At 47.0% G+C, this 20,820-nt stretch overlaps 1 protein-coding gene across 1 annotated transcript in view; it reads right to left on the minus strand.

Moving 5' to 3' along the window:
• Positions 1 to 2,110: 2,110 nt before the first annotated feature.
• Positions 2,111 to 20,820, minus strand: part of ADRA1D (adrenoceptor alpha 1D) — a 41,385-nt gene continuing 22,675 nt past the window's right edge. The window contains exon 2 of the mRNA XM_032109880.1: positions 2,111 to 6,459. Coding sequence (XP_031965771.1) covers positions 5,891 to 6,459 — 569 coding nt within the window. The 3' untranslated portion in view covers positions 2,111 to 5,890. The remainder of the gene's footprint in view (positions 6,460 to 20,820) is intronic.

Consider the following 20,820-nt stretch of genomic DNA (forward strand, 5'->3'; position numbering starts at 1 on the left):
GGGACCTCAGTGTAATTTACAATCTCTGATTTGTCCCTCCTGGCGTCTTGGCAGGACTCTGTGTCCCAGGATGTCACAGTGACTGGGTGGTGTGGTCCATCCTGATCTGACTTTTGGTGATGAGCTCAACCAGAGCTCATCCTGTGTCCTCTTTTCCCAAGAGAAAAGGAGGGATCAGACTTTCAGTTTATGTCTGTTCTTTGCCCAACATTTACTTCTGCTGCCAGCTCCCAGCCCAGGTCCTTCTGATCCTCAGCCAGTTTTGCACATCAGGTTTTCTGTCCTGTTTCCTGACCTGTGCAGATGTCTTGGACAGCCTGGAATGGCTCAGATGGCATGAAATGCCCATATTCAATCCAGAATTAATTATTTTTTTTCTCTAATGGAATTTAAACATGGCTCTTACACAGACACCTCACTGGAGTGGAAATGTTTTAATCCATGAGCTGAATCCCAAAGAAGGTACCAAAAAACCCCAAACCTACTTGTCAGTGACCTTAGTGTCACTCTGTGTGATGTGAGTCTCCAGGGAGGGACCCTTAGGGGTCTGAAAGTGGAAACAAAAATTGAAACTTTTTCACAGGATTGCTGAAGTTTCTTGGGAAACCTCCAGGCAGCTCCCAGTCCCAGCTACAATCCCTGTCCTGTGAAAAGATTGTAAAAGTCAGTTTATTGAGGGGATGGTTTTCAATTTCTGGGTGGCGAAAGAAATTTCCCAGCAGGAACTGGCACACAGGGATGGCCAAATCCTGTGACCTTGATGACTGAATGTGCATTTGGGACTAAACATAAGTTTTCCATTTTTTTTTTTTATTTTTCCCTGTGGGCAGGGAAATGCAGGATACAACTGTGGCATGGAGGAAGGGGACACAGAGAAGGCTGGACCTTCCCAGAGCCTGAGTCATTTTAGCTGAGTCCCCTCTCTGACCAGGGAAACTTCAGAGGAATAGAGGGAAAGAAAAAGCCAACAGTGAAATATCCCTTGAAATATCCTCCCAGCTGACAGCAATTGCTGCTTCAGGGGTTTCTCAGCTCAGAGATTATATAAACATTTCCAACAGCCCTTGATGGGTTTATCTGTCACCAAGGCACCTAATTGCTCTCCTAACCCCTACAGACAGACTCAGTATCTCGTGGTGATGAGTTCCACTGTTCAAAAATGAGCCGTGTGAAGAATTACCTCGCTCTGTTCATTTTGATAATTGGGTATGATATCACTTAGGTCTTGTACAATGAGAGGCAGTGAACACTCATTCACTACTTGTCTTCTCCCCACCACTCCTGGTTTTACAGACCTGAATTCTCAGTCATCAGAGTGCCCTTTGATTTAAATGTTCTTTGGATGGAAACTATCCTGTAACTTTGGTCCATTCTAAGTCCAGTCTATCCTTCTTGAGCTGATGAATCAGAAAAGCAAACAGCAGTCAAATTCCATGGATGTCACAGATGTATTCAGAGATGCAAAGGTATTTTCAAGGTCATTCTCCATCTCTTCCATTCTCCATTTCTTCCCCCAAATTCCCCAAAGTAATTTTCACCTCTGACTGCTATCAAATATTGATCCAGTGTTTTCATGTTGTATCTCCTTTTGATTTTCTCTTTCGCCTTTCCCTTTCCTGTCTCAGATATGCATCATATATATAAGAATCCCAGAATGGTTTGGGTGGGAAGGAATCTTAAAGATCATTTCATTCCCACCCCCTGCCATGGGCAGGGACATCTTCCACTATCCCAGGCTGCTCCAAGCCCCGTCGAACCTGGCCTTGGACACTTCCAGGGATCCAGGGGCAGCCACAGCTTCTCTGTGCACCCTGTGCCAGGGCCCCACCACCCTCACAGGGAAGGATTTCTACCCAATATCCAATTTAAACCTTCATTCTAGATGTGGCTGGTGCAACACCTTCATCCCTATGTGTCAAGAAACTGAGAGTGTCCTCTCCTGACTTGCATTTATCATAAATTCTTCCATGTGAGAAAGATTATCCTTGTGAAACTGCAAAAAAAAAAAAAAAAAATTGAGAAATAAGCAAGAGTGGATAATTTTCAGGTTTTTCTTCCTTCCTCCTTCATCCCCTAAAACCCTTGTTTAAAAAATCAGACACAGCAACAATTCACAGCAACGTTTTAGACAGGTTTGTGCATGTATTTGGTACAAACAAACAAAAATATGTGCATTCTGTTTCATAGAGCTTACATCAATCTGGCAGAATCCGAAACACAAAACAGAAATACTCTGGCTAATAAATACATCTGGGGCTGAAAAATAAAAATCTATACATAAAAAATTCCAATGTTCTGCTAAAGAAAATGTACACTTATATACACACTGTAAACAATAGTAATGCAACCCAACTGCAGCCCAGCTCAGGCTGATGGGGACTTTCCTTCCCTCGTGGACTTGGGAGAGCCCAGTGACAGAAAAACTCATTTTCCGCCCTCAGCTCTTGGTTCCTTGGAGCAGCAAGGTCTGACAATGCAATTGTGACACGGAGCCAGTGCAATGAGGTGGGATCTGACAAATAACCAAGGTGCAGGTGCTTTGGGAAATGGCCTGCCTGGCAAATTTGCAGGAACACTCCCTCCGCTGGTCACACCCTTGTGGATTCAGGGAAGTCTGTGGGATCGGACTGAATTTACGTCCTGAAAATCTGAGCCTGTTTTTCCAAACTTGGGACAGCTTGGAAATTAAGGCATTCAAGGAGAAATGCTCAATTTCAGATACTCAGGTGATATTTCATACAAGATTTTCCTTCCTCCCTGCCAGCAAAGACAGCCCTGTCTCCTCTAAATGAAGCTCTGCATGAGCAGCCTCAGAGTCCAGTCCTGGCACTGCTTCTGATGCAAGATGCCAAATGAAATTTTGGGGTGAAAACCAAGTATTTTGCCTGAATGCAGCACAGCAGAGCTCAAGGCTTTCCTACAGCACCTTCCAGGGCATCTTTTGGGGCCAGATCAAATACAGTGAGTAACTGAGCCAGAATTTGGGCATTTTTGTGTGTGTGTTCTGTCTGTGCTTAAACATACTTTGTTTTCTCCCTTTTAGGTCTGTAAAGACTTGGGATGGAGAGGCAGCAAACCTCCAGACTAATCTTTTTTTTCCCCTTCTGGCAAAGTTTTCAAGGGGCTGGAGGCTGTAAATGTAAATATTTCAGTATTGGAAAAAAAAAAAGGAAAAAAGAAAAAAGTGTATTGAAAAGATCAGGGAGAAGTATAAGCAACAATGCCAACTCGTTTATGGGAATGCACTGCTTGCCAACATTTGCTAAATCTTCATTTATAGAGGGATGTTTGCCCATTTGTAGGAGAATGCCTGGTATTTTGGGAATGGCACATATATATAAACACAGTGACGTGTGCATGTCTGTCTGTCTGTCTGGTCATGGATGCATTCATGGACTGTACTCTCCCTTGTCCCTTCTCTGCCGCATCCCCAGTGCCTCCCACCAGGATCCCAAAAACACCCAGGAAACAGTGGCAGCTGCAGTCCTTACACTACAAAATGACTTTTCATGTTGCCCCACCATCACTGTAAGGTCTCACTTCCCTTCAAAGCCAAAGAAACAGGGGAGAAAAATATATTTCCCCACAGAAGGTCCCACGGGGTGTTGGGAAGTTCCCTGCTTTGGTAGGGCAGAGCTGGCAGCCTCAGGCTGGTTTTGCAGATGCAGGAGAACATGCAGGTAGTTGTGAGTCTGAGTTCAGTGTAAGTGCTGGGATTTGCTGCTGGCAGGAAAATATCTGGACAAAATCTGCTGGTATTTGTGCAATAATTGGTCCAGTTTGGAGTCCTGCATCAAGTAAAGGGTGTTGAGACAGGGCCAACTCCAGTATCCTGTCTCAATATGCACTGCACAAAAGAGTAAAAAATAAAAAAGTCCAACTTCCCTCCTGTTTTGTTTCCCTTTAAAGCAAACCAGAATATCAGAAAGAAAGGTGACATTTTCCCTGCTGTGCCTGGTCGCCTTTCATCTTCCTTTGGCAGCCACCCTTAGTGGGATGAGCTGGATGTGCTGCAGGCACTTTCATGAAAGATTCCTCATGGGTTCGAGGGGCAGTGCTGATGTGGAGCAGGTTCCACCCAGGACACGTTCAGTGCCGTGTTTCTACCCCTCAGGTGTTCACATTCCTGTTCTTTAGTTCCCTGGCTTGAGGCACCTCACTTCAGATCCGTCCTTTGCCTCCATCACCTACGTGTCTCCTGCTAATGGCTGAACCTGATGGTCGCTCCTTGGGGCTCATTATCTGAAATTTGATCAAACCACTCTGAATTTTGAACCAGTGCCTGCAGTCCATGGCCAAGTAGAGTTTGGGTGACCATTTTGTGAGCTGACTGGCCAAGGTGGGCTTGTCATGGCTTCAGCTCCTTGAGTTTCCCAGAGGAACCCGCAGTGCCCTCCTGAGAGGTGCTCACACTCTGTGAGCAGGGAAAAACCACACCTTTATTGTCATTACTTTTGACCATGTTAGTGGACAAAACCAAGGCAATTGTTGGCAGCCACCAAAGGTTTGATGTATCAGGCATGTGGGAAGCCCCTTGGGAGAAGGGTCGTGAGTGTGACCCTTCCTGGGGAGAAGATCCTTCTACTCAAGGGAGCTCCAACTGCACCTCAGCTCCACTTTAGCTTGGACTCTATGGGCAGTAGAAATGCAAATTTCCGAACTCAGCCACCCCACCTTTCCTGAGCCACAGCACAGGCTGGCTGAGGACCTGCATCACTGAATCATTAAGGTTGGAAAAGACCTCTTGGATCATCGAATCCAACCACTAACCCAGCACCACCACATTCACCACTAAACCATGTCCCCAAGTGCCACATCCTCATGTCTTTTGAACATTTTCAGGGATGGTGACTCCACCACTGCCCTGGGAAGCCTGGTCCAGTCCCTGACTGCCCTTTGAGTGAAGAAATTCTTCCTAGTATCCAGCCTAAATGTTCCCTGGCACAACTTGAGGCCATTTCCTCTTGTCCTGAGTGAAGCCCCTGGGATGCATTTTTCTCCTGCGTTTTTTGAGAGAAACAACGAGAGCAAAAAGGGGACAGGAAAGATTGGGGATGATTGACACCTAAAGGAGCTGGTTTCTCTGTGTGTCACAGATGGATGTTCACTAAAGCAAGGTGGATTGCAAGTGTTTCACTGGAAAGTGAACGGGGAAATGGTTCACAGGATGGAATGAGAGGAGAGAGACCTGTACACCCCTTGGCAGCAGTGTACACACCTGGAATACTCCTCTGGCCTAAAACCAGGTGATGTGGAAGGGGCAAAGCTGTGGCCACTGCAGAGATGATGACTGAGAGTTGGGATCCCTCCACCCTGCTTGGGAACACCCGAGTCTGCTCTCCCTCCAAAGCCAAGGCCTCATCTGGAGCTCCTGTTCAGGACCTACAAGCTCCCAACCCACCACATAAAGGATCAGCTGCCAGCTACTGCTGGGCAGTGTCCTTCCTGGATGCTGCCTCTGGATGGAAACATGACCACATGTACTAAGGCAGGGTTGGCAACTTTTGGGATTCAATCTTTCCGTTAGATTTCACGGTGGTGTTTTTAAGGCAAAGGAGACATCCTGGTTTCCCTTAATTGCACAGCTTCTTCCAAAGCCAAAGACCACCATCCATGGGAGGAGATAGCTCTTGCCTTGATGGGTCTTGACAGACCTTCCCCTCCTGCTGTGGCTCGTTAGAATGGGATATGCCATTGGCTCTAATTTGAGGAACCCATAATCCCACAGAAGGGGCTGAGCTCCACGTGGGGGATGCTTGGATAACCTTTGGGCAACTGCATTTAATACCTGATTGCTGCTTCCAGCCTGCCTGACAGACCCACAGGTGGTATCCCTCCATGTTTCTGCTGGATACCTCTAAAGAAACCATCGACAGCTGCCCCAGAGGCTTCAAATATCTGTTTCTCTCAGCCCACAGCAGTCTGTTAAGTCATGGGTTTGGTAGTCGATGGTTTCCGTGAAATCATGAGGGATCCCAATCGAGACAGACTCCACCTCTGTCTTGTAGGTGGCTGTCACCCCCCCTTTGCTGGAGCCACCCCGGATTTTGTTAGAAAGGCTGTTCATCTTCTCCTTCAGCTGGGTGGATGCTGGTTTCTGGAAAGGGGTGAGCATTTTCCAGCCCTTGAAGCTGAGTGTTCGCCTCTTACTGGCTCTCTCCTGGAAGGAGGAGTTAAATATGAAGGAGCTGTTCAGGGTGTTAATCCTGGGCCTTAGGTCTGTCTCTGAGTCCTGCACTGAGCTGTTGATGGAGGCCCCTCTCCAGTGGTGGTCGTAGACCCTCCAGATGGGCCGTCTCCGCCGGTGGCACTGGCACTTGAGCAGCCGGATGAATGCGCGCTTGAACTCCTTGCTCGAGCACGGGTAGATGATGGGGTTCACGCAGCTGTTGAAGTATCCCAGCCAGAAGATGATCTTGAAGACGATTTCGGAGGGCTTCAGGGATGGGAAGAAAGAACCTTGGAAGAGATTAAAAGAAACTCGGTTAGAGGAAGGGGAAGGTTGTGGCAGAGTAAGGTGATAAGGGTGGTGGTCAATCCAATCTAGGGGAGGTGAGGTGTGTAGAAAAGTGATTCTGAAGGTGTGGTGGTGGTGAGACCCTGGAACATTTCTCTGGTTTCCCAGAGAAACTGTATCTCCTCACCCCTGGAAGTGTCCAAGGCCAGGCTGGATGGGGCTTGGAGCAACCTGGCCTAGTGGAATGTGACTTTCAGGTAATTTGTCGCCTCCAGACTTACAGACTTCAGCATAAAAGTATGGATACAGCCCTGCCACCTGCACTGAGAAGAACAACACCCCTTCACCTCCTCCTCACACGTATTTTGGGTCATCAGTGTCACACACCCTCCGTTCAGATTTTGTGGTGATGCTAAGGGGAGCTGTTAAAGTGGGCTCACATAATATCCACTGCCCCAAAGCTTGTCCTTGATTCTTTAAAACGCTTTTGTGCACCTGGCCCCTCCTTAGGTTTTTGCAGAGTTTCCCTGGGGTTTTCTTGGTGAAAAGGCTGGAGGTTTGTTTTCAAGCCAGAAGATGTCAGTGTTGCTCCCACATGGCCTCGACACAGCATTCCCCACTTGGATCTGAAATAACTTTCTGACTCAGCCTTAATTTCTTTTAATTTTAGCTCTGGATGACAAATCGTGCCACCATGTGACTGAGCATTAATTTGTATTTTAGTAAATAACATTAACTCCAGATATCATTATTATTTTCCCCTGCACTCCTAAGCCTGATGTCAAAACAGTAAAACAGGTGCCAGGAGCCAGGAATTTGTGACTGACACTGCATAAAAGCTCCCCAGGCTGTTTGCTGGAGGAAAACCATCCTCCAGGAAACTCAGAGAACTGGTTCCAGCAAAGCTTTCATACACCCATCCCTAAAAAGTGGAGAAATTTCAGCCAGACTCAACATTAGGTACGTGGGCAGCTCCATCACGGGGATGTGGGAGAAGGCAGACAGATCCTAGCATTTTATGGTGGTTGGGCAGGGAAAGCAGCCTAAATATCTGCTGAAGGCCCACCCAAGGTGAGCTGGAGCTGAGGCTGGCTGTCAGTGTGTGCCGAAGGGGGCATGGAATAAGGAGAGTGAGCAGGACTGACATCTCTGTGCTGGGAAGACTCAGGGCCTTCCTGGAAATGAAAGCATTTGCAGCTTAATGAGCAGCTGCTGGTGGTGCAGTCAGTGGCTTTGGATGGAGCAATGATCATGGAATCATGGAATGGTTTGGGTTGGAAGGGACCTGAAAGACCATCCAGGCCCATCCCCCTGGGCAGGGACATCTTCCACTATCCCAGGTTGCTCCAAGCCTTCTCCAGCCTGGCCTTGGACACTTCCAGGGAACCAGGGGCAGCCACAGCTTCTCTGGGCACCCTATGCCAGGGCCTCCCCACCCTCACAGGGAAGAATTTCTTCCCAATATCCCATCTAACCCTGCTCTCTGGCAGTTTGAAGCCATTCTCCATTGTCACATCACTCCAGGCCCTCATAAACAGTCTCTCTCCATCTTCCCTGTTGGCTCCCTTAACACAGGGCTCAGTTGCATAGAGGGAATGACCCCACCTTGGCTGTTTTAGATTAAAGGAGTTTCTTCTCTTGGGGACAGTGCTGAGGTTTTACAGGTTGCTTCTGGGCTGCTGGAATCACCAGATTTGATTTCAACCCCATCAGAAACACCTCCCTGAGCGACAGCCAGGAGCTTTGAACACCCCAGTGGTGCTGGGGCCATCCCCCTTTGCCTTCCACGTAGCATCTCCTCCATTCTTCATCCCACCATGGCTTTGACCATGCCCTTTTTCACAGTGCTCCCAACCCACCCCCCTGCACCTACAGGTACCATGGATGCATCCAGGAATGGGACCAAGGCAGGTGAAGGACTTCACTGAACGTATAATCCTGTTCATTCCCTTGTCAGGGAGTGGATTCCTGCCTCAGTTTCCCCGCCTCAGTTTCCCCACTGGAGAAAGGGTTAATTACCATGAACTCTTCACAGTGCTGCTGTGAACCCTGTTTGGAGCGTGCTCTGGGTTCTCAGAGGAGCTGCAGCTCTATGGAGCATTTTTTAGCTTCAAGAGAGAGGAAACGAAAACAAAAAACTATGGTAACAAAGCAAATAAAAAGAAGGGTCTCTTTTTAAATTCAACAGGTAATTACTGCTTGAGCCAGGCTACTTAAGAGATTGGTGCTTGCCTAAACAGCCTGATGGTTGCTAAAATAATAATTTCTATCTGGTGTTTAGCAGTTCAGTGCACAATGCAGTTTCTGTACTACGTACTTTGTCTTTTGCATCCAGATAGAAAACACAAATTGAAAAGGAAAAGAAGCTATGAATCCTCTGAATTTCAGCTTTGGCTGGTTTTCACCCAGTGAGAACCTTGTGTACATATGAAGACAAGGGGCCCATTACCATCCTCATTACCATGCAAATAAGCATGGCCCTTGGAAGGGACGTGTCCTGAGTGCATCCACAGTTTCCTCATTTCCTTGCCCTGGGATGAACAGAACTAGGCAGGGAGTCCCCAGAACAGCTGCTCTGCACATGTTGGAGCATCAGAATCTTCTGATGGACACTGAGAGGCTGCACATAAGAGGATTTGAGGGGTCTTTTTTAGGGAATGTGTAAAAAACTGAAGAAATCAGCTTTTGCTTTCATATACACGAATACACAACAACACTTTGAGGGTTTTGGGCTGGGCTTTGTAACATTTCCTATATAAATAAGTCAAAGTCAGTACTGAGTGATGGACATTTGAAGAGCTCAGGAAACACAGAAAGATGTGTCCAAGGTCCAGAAATAGAGGATGTGAGTAAAAGAACAGGAACAGCAACACAGAGTGATGCACCAGCACTTCAGTCTGTTATGTCGGTGTAAGAGCAATTTTTGGTGATCTGGCCCCAAAAGCATCAAAGCGAGGACAGGCAGCATCAAAGAACAGGAAGAACAATTTCTGTCGGATCTGTGTCACAATCCAGCAGGGAAACGTGGTCTTGTTTAAAGAGGAGTTTTTGCTATGCACTCAAAATCAGCCCTCTGGACACCTCTCCTGGGCATCCAGCTCAACACCTCATGGGATGAGGGAGGAGGAGATGGTGACACCCAATTCGGGGACATCCATCAAAATTTATAATAATAATAATAATAATAATAATAATAATCTCTTAACAGGCCATTTGGGGACTTTATTCCTTCCATCATTTTATAAAAGATCATCCCACGTCTTGCAAAATCTGAATCTGATAGAGCTGGATCAGGGCAAGGGCTGTACGTCCTATTGTAATTCTAAATAATTATCCTCAGGACCATTCAGAAATTAAGAATGCTGCAGGTGAGCTCAGGAAAAGCCTGTTTGAACCTTGCAAAGTGACTGAAGCTACAGACTAAATACGATCTGAAAATTGAACTTCACTTTTTTGGTGGTTCAAAAACTGAGCCAATAAAGTACGTGCTCATACTTGTATTTTTTTATTCCTAGTTAATGTCACCCTGGTCATATTTGGGGAAAACCAGGCAGGTAAAAATCTCTGGAGCCGTGGGGATGCTTCCCAAAACTGTGATGCTCTGTGATGGGTGGCAGTGGATGCAATCTCCTCTTCACATATCCAAACACATATCCCGTTTTTTTTAGCTTGTTCGAGCTAACACAATCTCATGATTTTTCCTTGCCTGCCCTTCCCCACCCTGCCCTCCCCATGACTCACTGGAAGGTGATATCACTTGGATTGTTCGGACAGTTGCTGGTCCCAGTGTTCACCGCTCAAAAAAATAAAGCAAAACAAGAAAAAAGAAAAATGCACCAATGCAAATGGAGCCAGTCCAATCTAAATTCTGGCCCTGGCTCCCAGTGTACAGGCAGAATCCATGAGCAGGCTTAGCTGGCAAAAGCATCTTTGTTCTAAAAGGTCCCGGCTTTGCAGCATGTCCTGAATAGTCCGTGGCACAGAAACGCTGCAGACACAAGAGCAGGTCGGAAAAACAAAGGGACAAAGTCATGTCCCAGTGCTGTCCCGCCATGAAATTTGAAATGCAAGGACCAGCAGGACTGTTCAACACTGATAAAGGTTGCTGTTGCTTGGTGTGAACTTTGTATCAGGAATGGGCTTGCAAAAAAATAGCTTTTGGAGAGCTGGACCTTATAGGTGTCATCACAGGAGAGGGAAGGTGACACCTTCTACAGGACGTGGCAGGTGAGCAGCTAAGAAGAGGACGTGGTCATCTCACAGCAGGTTGCTCAGCTGTGGATGTCCCTGCAAGCAGCAGGCTATGAATGGTAAAAACTGATTGGCCAAACTCATGGAAAATTAAAAAAACCATTACCAATGTGCAAACTGCTCTGTTTTTGAGTTGGGAAGCTCCAGAAATCCATAGATAGGATTAGGATTGTGGTGGGGACAGGTGTCCCATTGCTTGAGCATCTCCTGAATGTGGCATCAAAAGTTTGGGAGAGGATTGAGGACTCCCTGGGGATGTATCAGAGCAGCAAGTCCAAAGAATTGCAGCTGGTAGAGAAAAAGCCCTGGCACAGGAGGTACCACAGCTGCTCACTGTGGGTCCTCCTGGCCAAAGGAAGTCAGAGAATCATGGAATGGTTTGGGTTGGGAGTGATCATAAAGCTCATTTCATTCCACACCTCCCACTATCCCAGGTTCCTCCAAGTCCCGTCCAGCCTGGCCTTGAACACTTCCAGGAATCCAGGGGCAGCCACAGCTTCTCTGGGCACCCTGTGCCAGGGCCTCCCCACCCTCATATTAAAAGCCCTTTTCCTTGTATCCAACCTAAATTGACTCTCACTCTCTTCCTTCTTTTTTTCTGACTCTCACGAAGTAAATGAATTAAATCTGGTCCAAAGTAATCATGAACCGCCCCTTTCTGCTCAATACCCAGCTTGCATGTCTCTTTGCCAGCTCCTTCCCAGGCCCTCATGATGGACAATCTCCGTGATGCAGCTGCCAAGCTATGGGAGGATGGGCTGGATTTCAGCAAGGATTTCTCCCAGTGTGCGGGACTCAGATTCTGACTGGTCTTTCCCGACCTTCTCCTCCTCCTCTATTAACCACCTCCACTGGGTATTCGTAGGCATATCAGGGTCCCTAGAGGGTTAACACCTCCTTGGTGTTTTTTGGAGTGATGAGGGAGTTCACTGCCCTCCTAGGATGGATCCAAGAGCTGCTTGGCCTGGGGAGGAGGACAGCATGTTCACAGCCACTCAAGCGTTTTCCCTGGAGGATGATGGCACTGGGATATCGGGTGGAATTCCTCAGGCCTGTCAGCCCTCCAGCTGATCCCATAAACAATGTCGCAGATAAGCAGCAGTTTCCCAATGAAAGCCCCAATGAGCTGCCTGCATGTCTCTCTGCTGCCTGTGTGTCCAACTTCTGCATCCTGGCGTGGCCCAAAGAGAAGCAGGGAGAAGCCACCACTCTCCTGACCATTGCAGACCTTCTAGGCAGTGTTGTGTTCCAGGTCATGGTTGGAGAGATGCCCCTGGAGAGCCCCTGACCATGCCAAAGCCCGTGGTGGGGTGTGCAAACCTGGTGTGTGGGGTCCCTGTGGGGAGGGAGGGAAGCTTTGGGTGTGATGGAGATCAGGGAAACTTATGTCTGGCAGTGGTGGGGAGATTGCAAAGGGAGGAGAAACCAGTCAAGAGCTCTGAAAAACACCAACACTTTCAAGAAGGCTCCCAAATTTGAGATTTGAGTGTGGTTTGTGTGTCAGCAAGAGGAGGATAATGCAGCAGAGCCTTGTACTGCTCATTCACTGTCAAATTCATGGCCCCCAAACCTGTCTCCGAACATTTAGGAGTATGGTTCTAGTGATGTCCCCAAAACTTTTCTCTAGGGTGCTGCACATCAGTAGGATTTTGATCAAAATTGCCCTTTATTCCCCTCAAATATTGGAGATTTTCTCAGAGTTGTCCTAGGAATTTGGACCACTGGTGGGAGTAATTGCTGTGAGGTTTCTGAGGCATCACACTTCCTGAAAAGCATGGCTCTTGTGTGAAACACCTGAGTTCAGGCATCTGAGCAGGTCCTGGGGCTCCTCTCACAGTCAATAGCTGAGAGGGCAGATTTTGTGGTGAGAGTGGAGTGATCCATCTCATCCTGAGTGTAAGTGTACCAGGTAGATGGATCACACCAGGTTTCAGATGGCTGGACTCAGACTCCTGGCTCAAGGGCAACCACATCACGGGCATCCAAGGTTATGCCTGATTGATTTCACACTGAATATCATGATCACCTGGTGGTCTGATCCTCTCTGAGAAGCTGCCAAAGCTTTCCATACACCAGTTTCTCCCCTGTGGAGGACAGGGCTTTGATCACTGGAAGAATTTCACCAGTGGAAGGTGAAGTGAGGAGCCACACAGGTTCATCTACACTGTTCCCTGACAGAAACCTCACAAGTCATTTCAAAGATTGTGAATAGTGCTAATTTGCTTAGCGTGGCCCAGCCAGACCCCTCCAGATGAATTTGGTCCAGGGAACAATTCACTCCAGAGCCCATCCTCAAAAGAACATAAAGAGTTGACTTTGCAGCCCCCCAATACTGCCCCAGCAGACTCTGCTCCCTTAACTACCTCCATATGCCCTGGTGCCACATCACAGGGCCTGGAATGCAAAGCTTCTGCTCCACACTGCAGATCCACCCTGGTGGGCTGCCACACAGCACCTCCTGCTCTGCCAGAGGTCCCAATCTTCATAAGACAGGAATTATGTGGTAGGACCACGGGAGCACTGCATGGGGCACAAGACAGGCTTTGGGCAAGATCCTATAAAGTACTTAGTCTACTCTGGTCTGCTCTACAGCTCTTGCTCTGGGGGCTTGAGATCATAAACTGGCTTTCTTTTCCCTCTTTTTTTTTTTCCCCCACATTTTTTTTTTCTTTTTGACAGTATAGCTGCTCTTAGTTAGTTTGATTGTAGTTAAACTTGTAATTTGCTGGATAGCATTGGAAATGTGCTTTTGTGATATGATTATAGACAGGTGAGGGGGCCCAAAGAAGGTTCAATCATACAATCAGGGAACGGTTTGTGTTGAAAGAGACATAAGGATCATTTAAATTCCGCACCCTGCCATGGGCAGGGACACCTCCCACTATCCCACGTTGCTCCAAGCCCCATTCAACCTGGCCTTGGATACTTCCAGGGATGCAGGGGCAGCCACAGCTTCTCTGGGCACCCTTTGCCAGGGCCTCACCACCCTCAAAGGGAAGAATTTTTAAAAATATCTAATCTAAACCTGCTCTTTTTCAATGTTAATCCATCCCCCTTTTCCTGTCATTCCACGATCTTGTAAATAGTCCCTCTCCATCTTTCTCATACACTCTCTTCAGGTACTAGAAGGCCAGAGTTAGGTCATCTCAAAGCACTGACCCCTCATTTGGGGACTCATAGCTGAAAACAGCAGCAGCAAATCTCCAAAAGGTCGTTTCACCCATTGCATCCTCCTTACAAGGACCTGGATGTCCCATGCACAAAACCTTCTTGCTCTGAAAGGAATACACCACACTCCATCTTTCATGAGGGATATCTGAAGAAGAAAGTCATGCTTTAAACAAAGGAATAACTCAGGAATTGTGGCCTGCTGCTGCAAAGGGGTTGATACCAAGGTCTGTGAGGAGAAACTGTACCAGCAGCACACAGTGGGTACCATCAAAAGAATCTCTGAGTGGTGCATCTTGTCTGACTGGATTTCTCCAAGGTTTTCCATATGGTTTTCCACAGTTTCCTGGAGAAACTGGTGCACTCTGGTCTGGACAAGTGGGTGGGGAACTGGCTGACAGGGCACACCCTGGGAGAGGTGGCAAAAAGCTTCTTCCCAAACAGGCAACTTGTCACTAGTGGGATCGATATCGCTCCCAATGCTGTTTAATATCTCTATCAGCAACCTGGATGATGGGATCAGGTGTATCCTGTTGAATTTTCCCGGTGATACCAAACAGAATGAGGAAGTGGACACTTCAGAAGCGAGGGCCACCCTGCAGGAACACCTGCATCAACACAGGCATCACCAGCAGAGATGAAGAAGGAATTGTGCTACTCCACTCACTGTGTTCAGTTTTGATCCCCACCAGGCAAAAGAGATGTGAGCAAGCTGGAGAGTGGTCAGGAAGATGATCCAAGCACTGGGAAGCTGCCATGTGAGGAAAGGCTCAGAGAACCGAGCTTGCTAAGTTCTTGAGAAAAGAAGTCTAGGGGGGAGGTTTTATCACTGTGTAGTTACAAACGATTTGTAACTCTTTTCTTACAAGGAGTCACCTGGAAAAGATGAGGGGTCATGGGTACAAGTCACTCCTGGGGATATTCCCATTGCACATAATTTTTAACCATGACAACTATCAGCCATTGGAACAATTTCCCCAGGGAAGTGGTGGATTCCACTTTTAAGATTCCGCTGGACATGGTGTTGGACCATCTTGTCTAGACTGTGCTTTTCACAAGAAAAGTTGGACCAGATGGTCCTTCAGGTCCCTTCTAACCTGGTATTCTGTGATTCCATGAGTTTTTCCTGCTTCTTGATTTTTAACAGAAGCTCTGTGGACTCTGCTCAGGCAGGATGAGGCAGAGAAAAGGGAGAGAGATTCTGAAACCAGATCTGGGCTTGGATACTGCAAACCAAACTCTGTAATAAATCTTTTAAATGGTTAAAGCAGTGCTTTTGTGAGAGAATCACAGAATGGTTTGGTTTGAAAATGACCTTGAAGACCATCTAATTCCAAGCCACGCCCTCAAACCAAGCTGCCCATTAACTCACTTCAACACTGCCCTGCCCTGGAATAGTCTTTTTAGCTGTTGGTTCATCCTCCAAGAAGAACGGCTGGGCAGCAGATTCAGGACACAGAGAACGCTCAGTAAAGCATGGTCAACAGGAAGATGGACTTTGAAATTAATCACAGAATTAAAAGGAAGACAAAGATGTAGGCGTTTGACATCTGACTTTTAGTACAGACTCTCTTAAAGGTAATATTTTTGCAGTGTTCCTTATGCTTGGGAAAGATATATATGTGTCCAACTGCCTGTTCCTTGATTCACAAATAATATCCTGACTCCAGCCCCAAAGGGGACTTTAAAACAAATCTTAGAACCATGAGACTCAGCAAAAGGACATAAATAAAATTAGGGGGGAAAAAAAGGCCAAGATTGACCAGTCTGGCAAATCCAAAGGGAGATATCAGGAAGGTTCTTATTTACTGGATGCAAATGAATAAAAAAAAAAAGAGTCTCCCGAGAGAAGGAAACCGAGCTTGGGCAACCGAGCTGCATGTCAAGAGCTCTTGTCCTGCTGTCTGAGCAGGAAGGAGACTGGAATCCATGGGCTGATGTTGGAGTGAGCACGGCAGAGATTCGTGTTTGGATGGTTCACCAGAAGAAACATGCTCAGGGCAGCCTTTAAAAGAAAATTTCCATTTGGCTTGGGATCTGAATGAACACAATGGCCTTGTGGGGCTGCTAAGCTCCCTGCAGGGCAGTGCAGAGCTCGCTCAGAGAGGAGCATTCCCGGGGCTCTCCATTCTCCAAACTGGAGCATCCTGAGCTCGTGCTGTGTCTGAGCCCGGGAATCTCTTCAGTGCCTGATGGCATCAGAGCACACCTCCAGGAAGCACAGCCAGGATGACCAGCTTGGGGAAGGGAAACATTTACAGACAAGCTGACTTGCTGCCACGTCAACAGGAAAAAGTCATGGGTAGAAGGTCTCATGGGCAAAAAATCCAACTATAGGCATTGATTTTACATGGGCAGTGGTAAGACGAGGGGAAATGTTCTTGAACTGAAAGAAGAGGGATTTAGATGAGTTACCAGGAAGAAATTCTTTGCTCAGAGGGTGAGGAGGCTCTGGAACCACTTGCTCAGAGAAGCTGTGGCTTCTCTCCATCCCCGTCCCTGGAAGTGTCCAAGGCCAGGTTGGACAGGGCTTGGAGCAACCTGGGATAGTGGAATGTGTCCCTGCCCATGGCCAGGACTAGAATGAGATCTTTAAGGTCCCTTCCAACCCAACCTATCCCATGATTCTATGAAAAACTGTTAAACCTCAAATTTTTTGCTGGCTGGCTCCCTTATGGAGCTAGCTTTCCTTGAAACTCTAGTTTTCCATGAACCATTTACCAAGCCTTCGTGGACTGCCAAGATCTGGGGAGCATGGTTGGGGAATTACTGTTCCAGACTACTCCTTGCACTTATTGACAGTGGTGCTTCGTGGTGAGCCCTCCAGCTTCCTTCTGCTGTGCAACGCCTTTTAAAACCTTCCTTAAACTTCCCTTTGCAAGGAACTGTTGTTCCTTGGTGGCTTCTGCAAACACAAGTCTGCCTTCCACTCACCTCCAAGATAAAATGTCCCTTTTCTATCAAGCTGCCTCCTCCACTCTGCTCAGAAACATTGGGAATATGCATTTTTTCCCAAATGAAAAGGTAAGCTTGGGAAATCCAGTAGAAAAGGAATGGAGAGGAATGATTCGCAAGCAAGCCATCCAAGTCTTGGAAAAACCACTGTGTTTGCTGGGTCGGGCCCAAGACTACTCTTTGTTTTTCCAACTCAGAAGTTCTTTTCTCTGCACTTGGTTTTCTAAGAATGTGAACTCACCCGCCCCGTCCTGTTTACGAGCTCGTAAATATGTAGATCAGATTTGGCTGCAGGGCAGGCCTTGGAAGGGCTGAATCCTGCTGGGAATACATGGCATTTTATGTACAGCGAGCCCAGATCCAAGCTGCACAGAGGAAAAAGGCAATTTTTCATTGGGACCAACCCAACTCAGGAAAAAAATTTGTACCCAGAGCAAAACACAAAAGTCCTCACTTCAATTTGAGGGTCAGGGTGAGCAGAACTCACCTGGGGCGGGTGAGTGTTTCCAGGACCTCAACACAGGTGACACCACTGGTCTGGAAATCGGATCCTACAGTGAGAGGGTCGCTGTGGTGGCTGATGGCTGGGAAAGCTGGGCAAAACTCACCAGCACTGGGATGTCAATGTTGGGAAAACACGGAATTGAGGGGAAGTGTGGGAGCTTCCTCAGCGCGGTTCCACTGTGCCAGCCCCGAGGGCTTTTCTGTTTGTATCAGAACTGGGCAGACAGGATGTCACCGGCCTGAAGCCTGGCACTGCAGCCCGTGTCCCCTCCCAGCACTGCCAGCTCTGATGGATGCTGGACAGCATCCTCCAGAGAGCCACACTGCCAGGCCTGGTGCCATGGCGTCACGGAGGAAAGGGTGGGGGGAAAAAAAGGATGGGGGAGGTGGATATTTTCAGCTCTGATGAAAAATTGTGACTGGTTTCGCAGGCTCAGGAGGGGTTATTCAAGACCAGCCAGCCAGCTTCTTATTTCTTTTCAGGCTTGGAGGGGAAAATCCTCCAACGCCTGCCCTGTTTCCGCACTCGGCTCTAAGGCACAGCCCTTTTGGCTTTAGCTTGCATGGAAAAACCCAGTTTCTCATCGCTCACTTTCTCTTTCTTTATGTTTTTTCCTGCGATAAGAAGGGAAACTTAAAACCCCAAACCATATTTCCGTCTTTTCCCCCAACCTGGAAATATTCAGGGGAGATAGCAAAGAGTTGGTCTGTCTCTCCCCAGCCCTGAAAGACATTTTACAGCTGATATGAAGCCCTAAAAACACTGCACATCAAAAAGAGACATTTTCCTCTCTCTCTTCGAAAACAATGGCTAAGTGGAACTGAGTTCCAAAGATATATCAGGAGTGGTGAGATAACAACATCCTCATGACTCCCAACAGTTCCTGAAGCCTTTAGCTTGAAGGGATGAATTCTCCTTTAAAATGCTACATTGATTGCCTGTGAAGGACCCCTCTTACTCAGTCCTTTCCCTCATCTCCACAGGGAAGGTCATGTCATCTGTCTGATGTGACCACAGAATCGTGGAATGGTTTGGGTTGGAAGGCACCTTAAAGATCATCTCACTCCAACCCCTGCCATGGGCAGGGATGCCACCACTAGAGCAGGTTGCTCTTATCTGGTTATTCAGCTGTGACACACTTAAGCCATATATTTTGACACAAGAGGCAAAAATTGGGTGCCTGGTTGTCTTATCCATAGAGCTGAGCCTGGGACAAGCACAGAGACCATGATGAGAAGGACCAAGAAATGTGGGAGCAGACCAACCATCCCATCATGGTGGTTTTGTTAAAGCTTTACAGCCACACGGAGTTTTAAGGAGGTATTTCAGGTGAGGGAATGCAAAAAACATGCTGTGTTTGCCTGGTTTAAATGCCTGAAGAGGGCAGTGGGATCTCTGCTGAGGAGAGATGAGTGTCTCAAAGTGTCTCATTATGGTAATGAGACTCTCTCTCCACTGACATGCTTCCTGCTCCATCTCAGCCCTATCCCTATTTATTTTTTCATTTCTGAACCTGAAGGGAAGGGATGAAGATTTGCATTCCATTTTCGTGGCACTTTGAGTACCTCCCATGAGATTCTGTCTGCCTCTCTTCCACCTTTTCGTTGGATAAAGAGGTCTCTTTGCTTCTCTTGCTCTTCACTCACTGCTCAGAAATATCAGACATGGCTCATAGGGTACTCCCCCTGCCTTGATATGGCCTTTGGCTCCTGGATATGCTAATTTTGCATATTTACTTCTCATTCCAGGCAAGTGACTCTAGGTAGGCTTTCAACCCCTCCTTGAGAAAGTGCTGCTTTTGTGGACAACCCTTATCAAGAAAGGAATCATCCCAGGAAATTATTATCCTCTCTTTTTTTCCATCCTCACCAACTAGCTCCTGACTTGCCACCTCCCTCTTAAGAGACTTTGATGGGTTTTTATTTCAAGTGAAAAAAATAACATCACATGTAAATGGCTTGCTTGTGCATTTCCACCAGCAGCACTGTCTAAAAGCTGGGGGGATTCTGGGAGACACAGGGGAGTCTGTGGGGATCCCAGTGGATCCCCAGGGTGTCTTGGTCAGAAGATCTTTCATCAGAGTTGTTCAGTCCTGTCTTTGTGTGATGAATTTAAAGCTGGGTAAGGAGACTCTACTCTTGTTTCCTTCAATGCAGATCCCCTAAAAATTGCCTCCAGATATCCAAAGCACTGAAAAGAGCAAATCCCCTGGCAACTGAAGCCATCTGTCTCAGACAACACCAGTGACCTGCTTCTTCAATATTACCAACCTGTTTGTAATTAAATATCTTGTGGTACTGTGTGAAGCTGATCCCTAACATAAAGGTTATGGCACAGATTTTAAAGGCAGTTATACGCTGAACTGTCTCTCATTAAACTCATGGGCATTAAGCATGGAAATACCTTCTGAACATGAAGGTTCCCAGCATCAACCCCAGTACTGCATATATCAGCAATAATGTCAGTTCTGGGTCAGTATTTGTGCTCACCCTCAGCAGTAGCACGTGGGAATTTTTTGGTTCAATGATTCGTTGGAGGAATGTTTTTCCTTCCAGGAACAAGTTGATGACTTGCTCTTACAGTCACCTCCCCCACAGAATGGCTGTCAAGGCTGTTGGCAAAAAGACAGGTGTGATCCACCTAGGAGCAACATGTCATAGAGAATTAACCATAATACCTCATGCTCAGATCATAAAAAAGCCAAGAACGGGAACAGATGAACCAGATCAAGAAAGACTGAAAAACAGAGGTTACTCATATGGAAAATCACGTCCCTTTTCTGTGCCCACAGAGCAGAAAAGAAGCCAAGGAGACAGAAGATGCTCTGAGGAGCTCTACGAGGCAACACAAAGGTCTGGAAAACTCAGCTTAGACCAAGAGATTAAAGAGTCTTCATGTATTTGCATTATCCAGGAGAAATTGAAGTGATTTGCTCACACTTTGTGGTGAAATGCAGGAGAAGTTGTTTCTGACAGCAAACATATCTTTAACCTAGCCAAGAATGGTGGAAAAATTTAATGCCTTGAAGTTCTAGCTAGATAAATTTACTCTGGGAAGAAAGCAGTCATTTGTAATAGCAAGGATATAAAACAACTAGGAAAAGTGTAATGGAGGCAGGGATTCTCCATTATTTGCAGTCCTGAGTTAATGCTGAGTGTCTCTCCAGGGAGAAAACTTTTCTTTGTGTTATGGGGGGGTTGAAAAAAATATTGAATGAGCTGCTTAGGGCTGCAGGTGTCCGTGAATCACTGCAGACAGTCGGAGCAGTCCCTTCAAACCTTGCAAACTCCATCTCAAAACGTGGTAGGTCTTGAATATAAAAGAGTTGTAAAAAGTATCCTGACACAGAGAACTTCAGACATGATAAGGGCAAGAACTATTTAAGAAACTGCTTGTCTGCTCCAGAAACTGCTGTAATTAGGAATAGCAGTGACCTTTATTCCCTGCTGTAAGATCTTTCCCTGTGTTCCACACGTGTGCTGTG

The sequence above is a fragment of the Corvus moneduloides genome, chromosome 5, assembly GCF_009650955.1.
Source record: "Corvus moneduloides isolate bCorMon1 chromosome 5, bCorMon1.pri, whole genome shotgun sequence".
Taxonomy (NCBI): domain Eukaryota; kingdom Metazoa; phylum Chordata; class Aves; order Passeriformes; family Corvidae; genus Corvus; species Corvus moneduloides.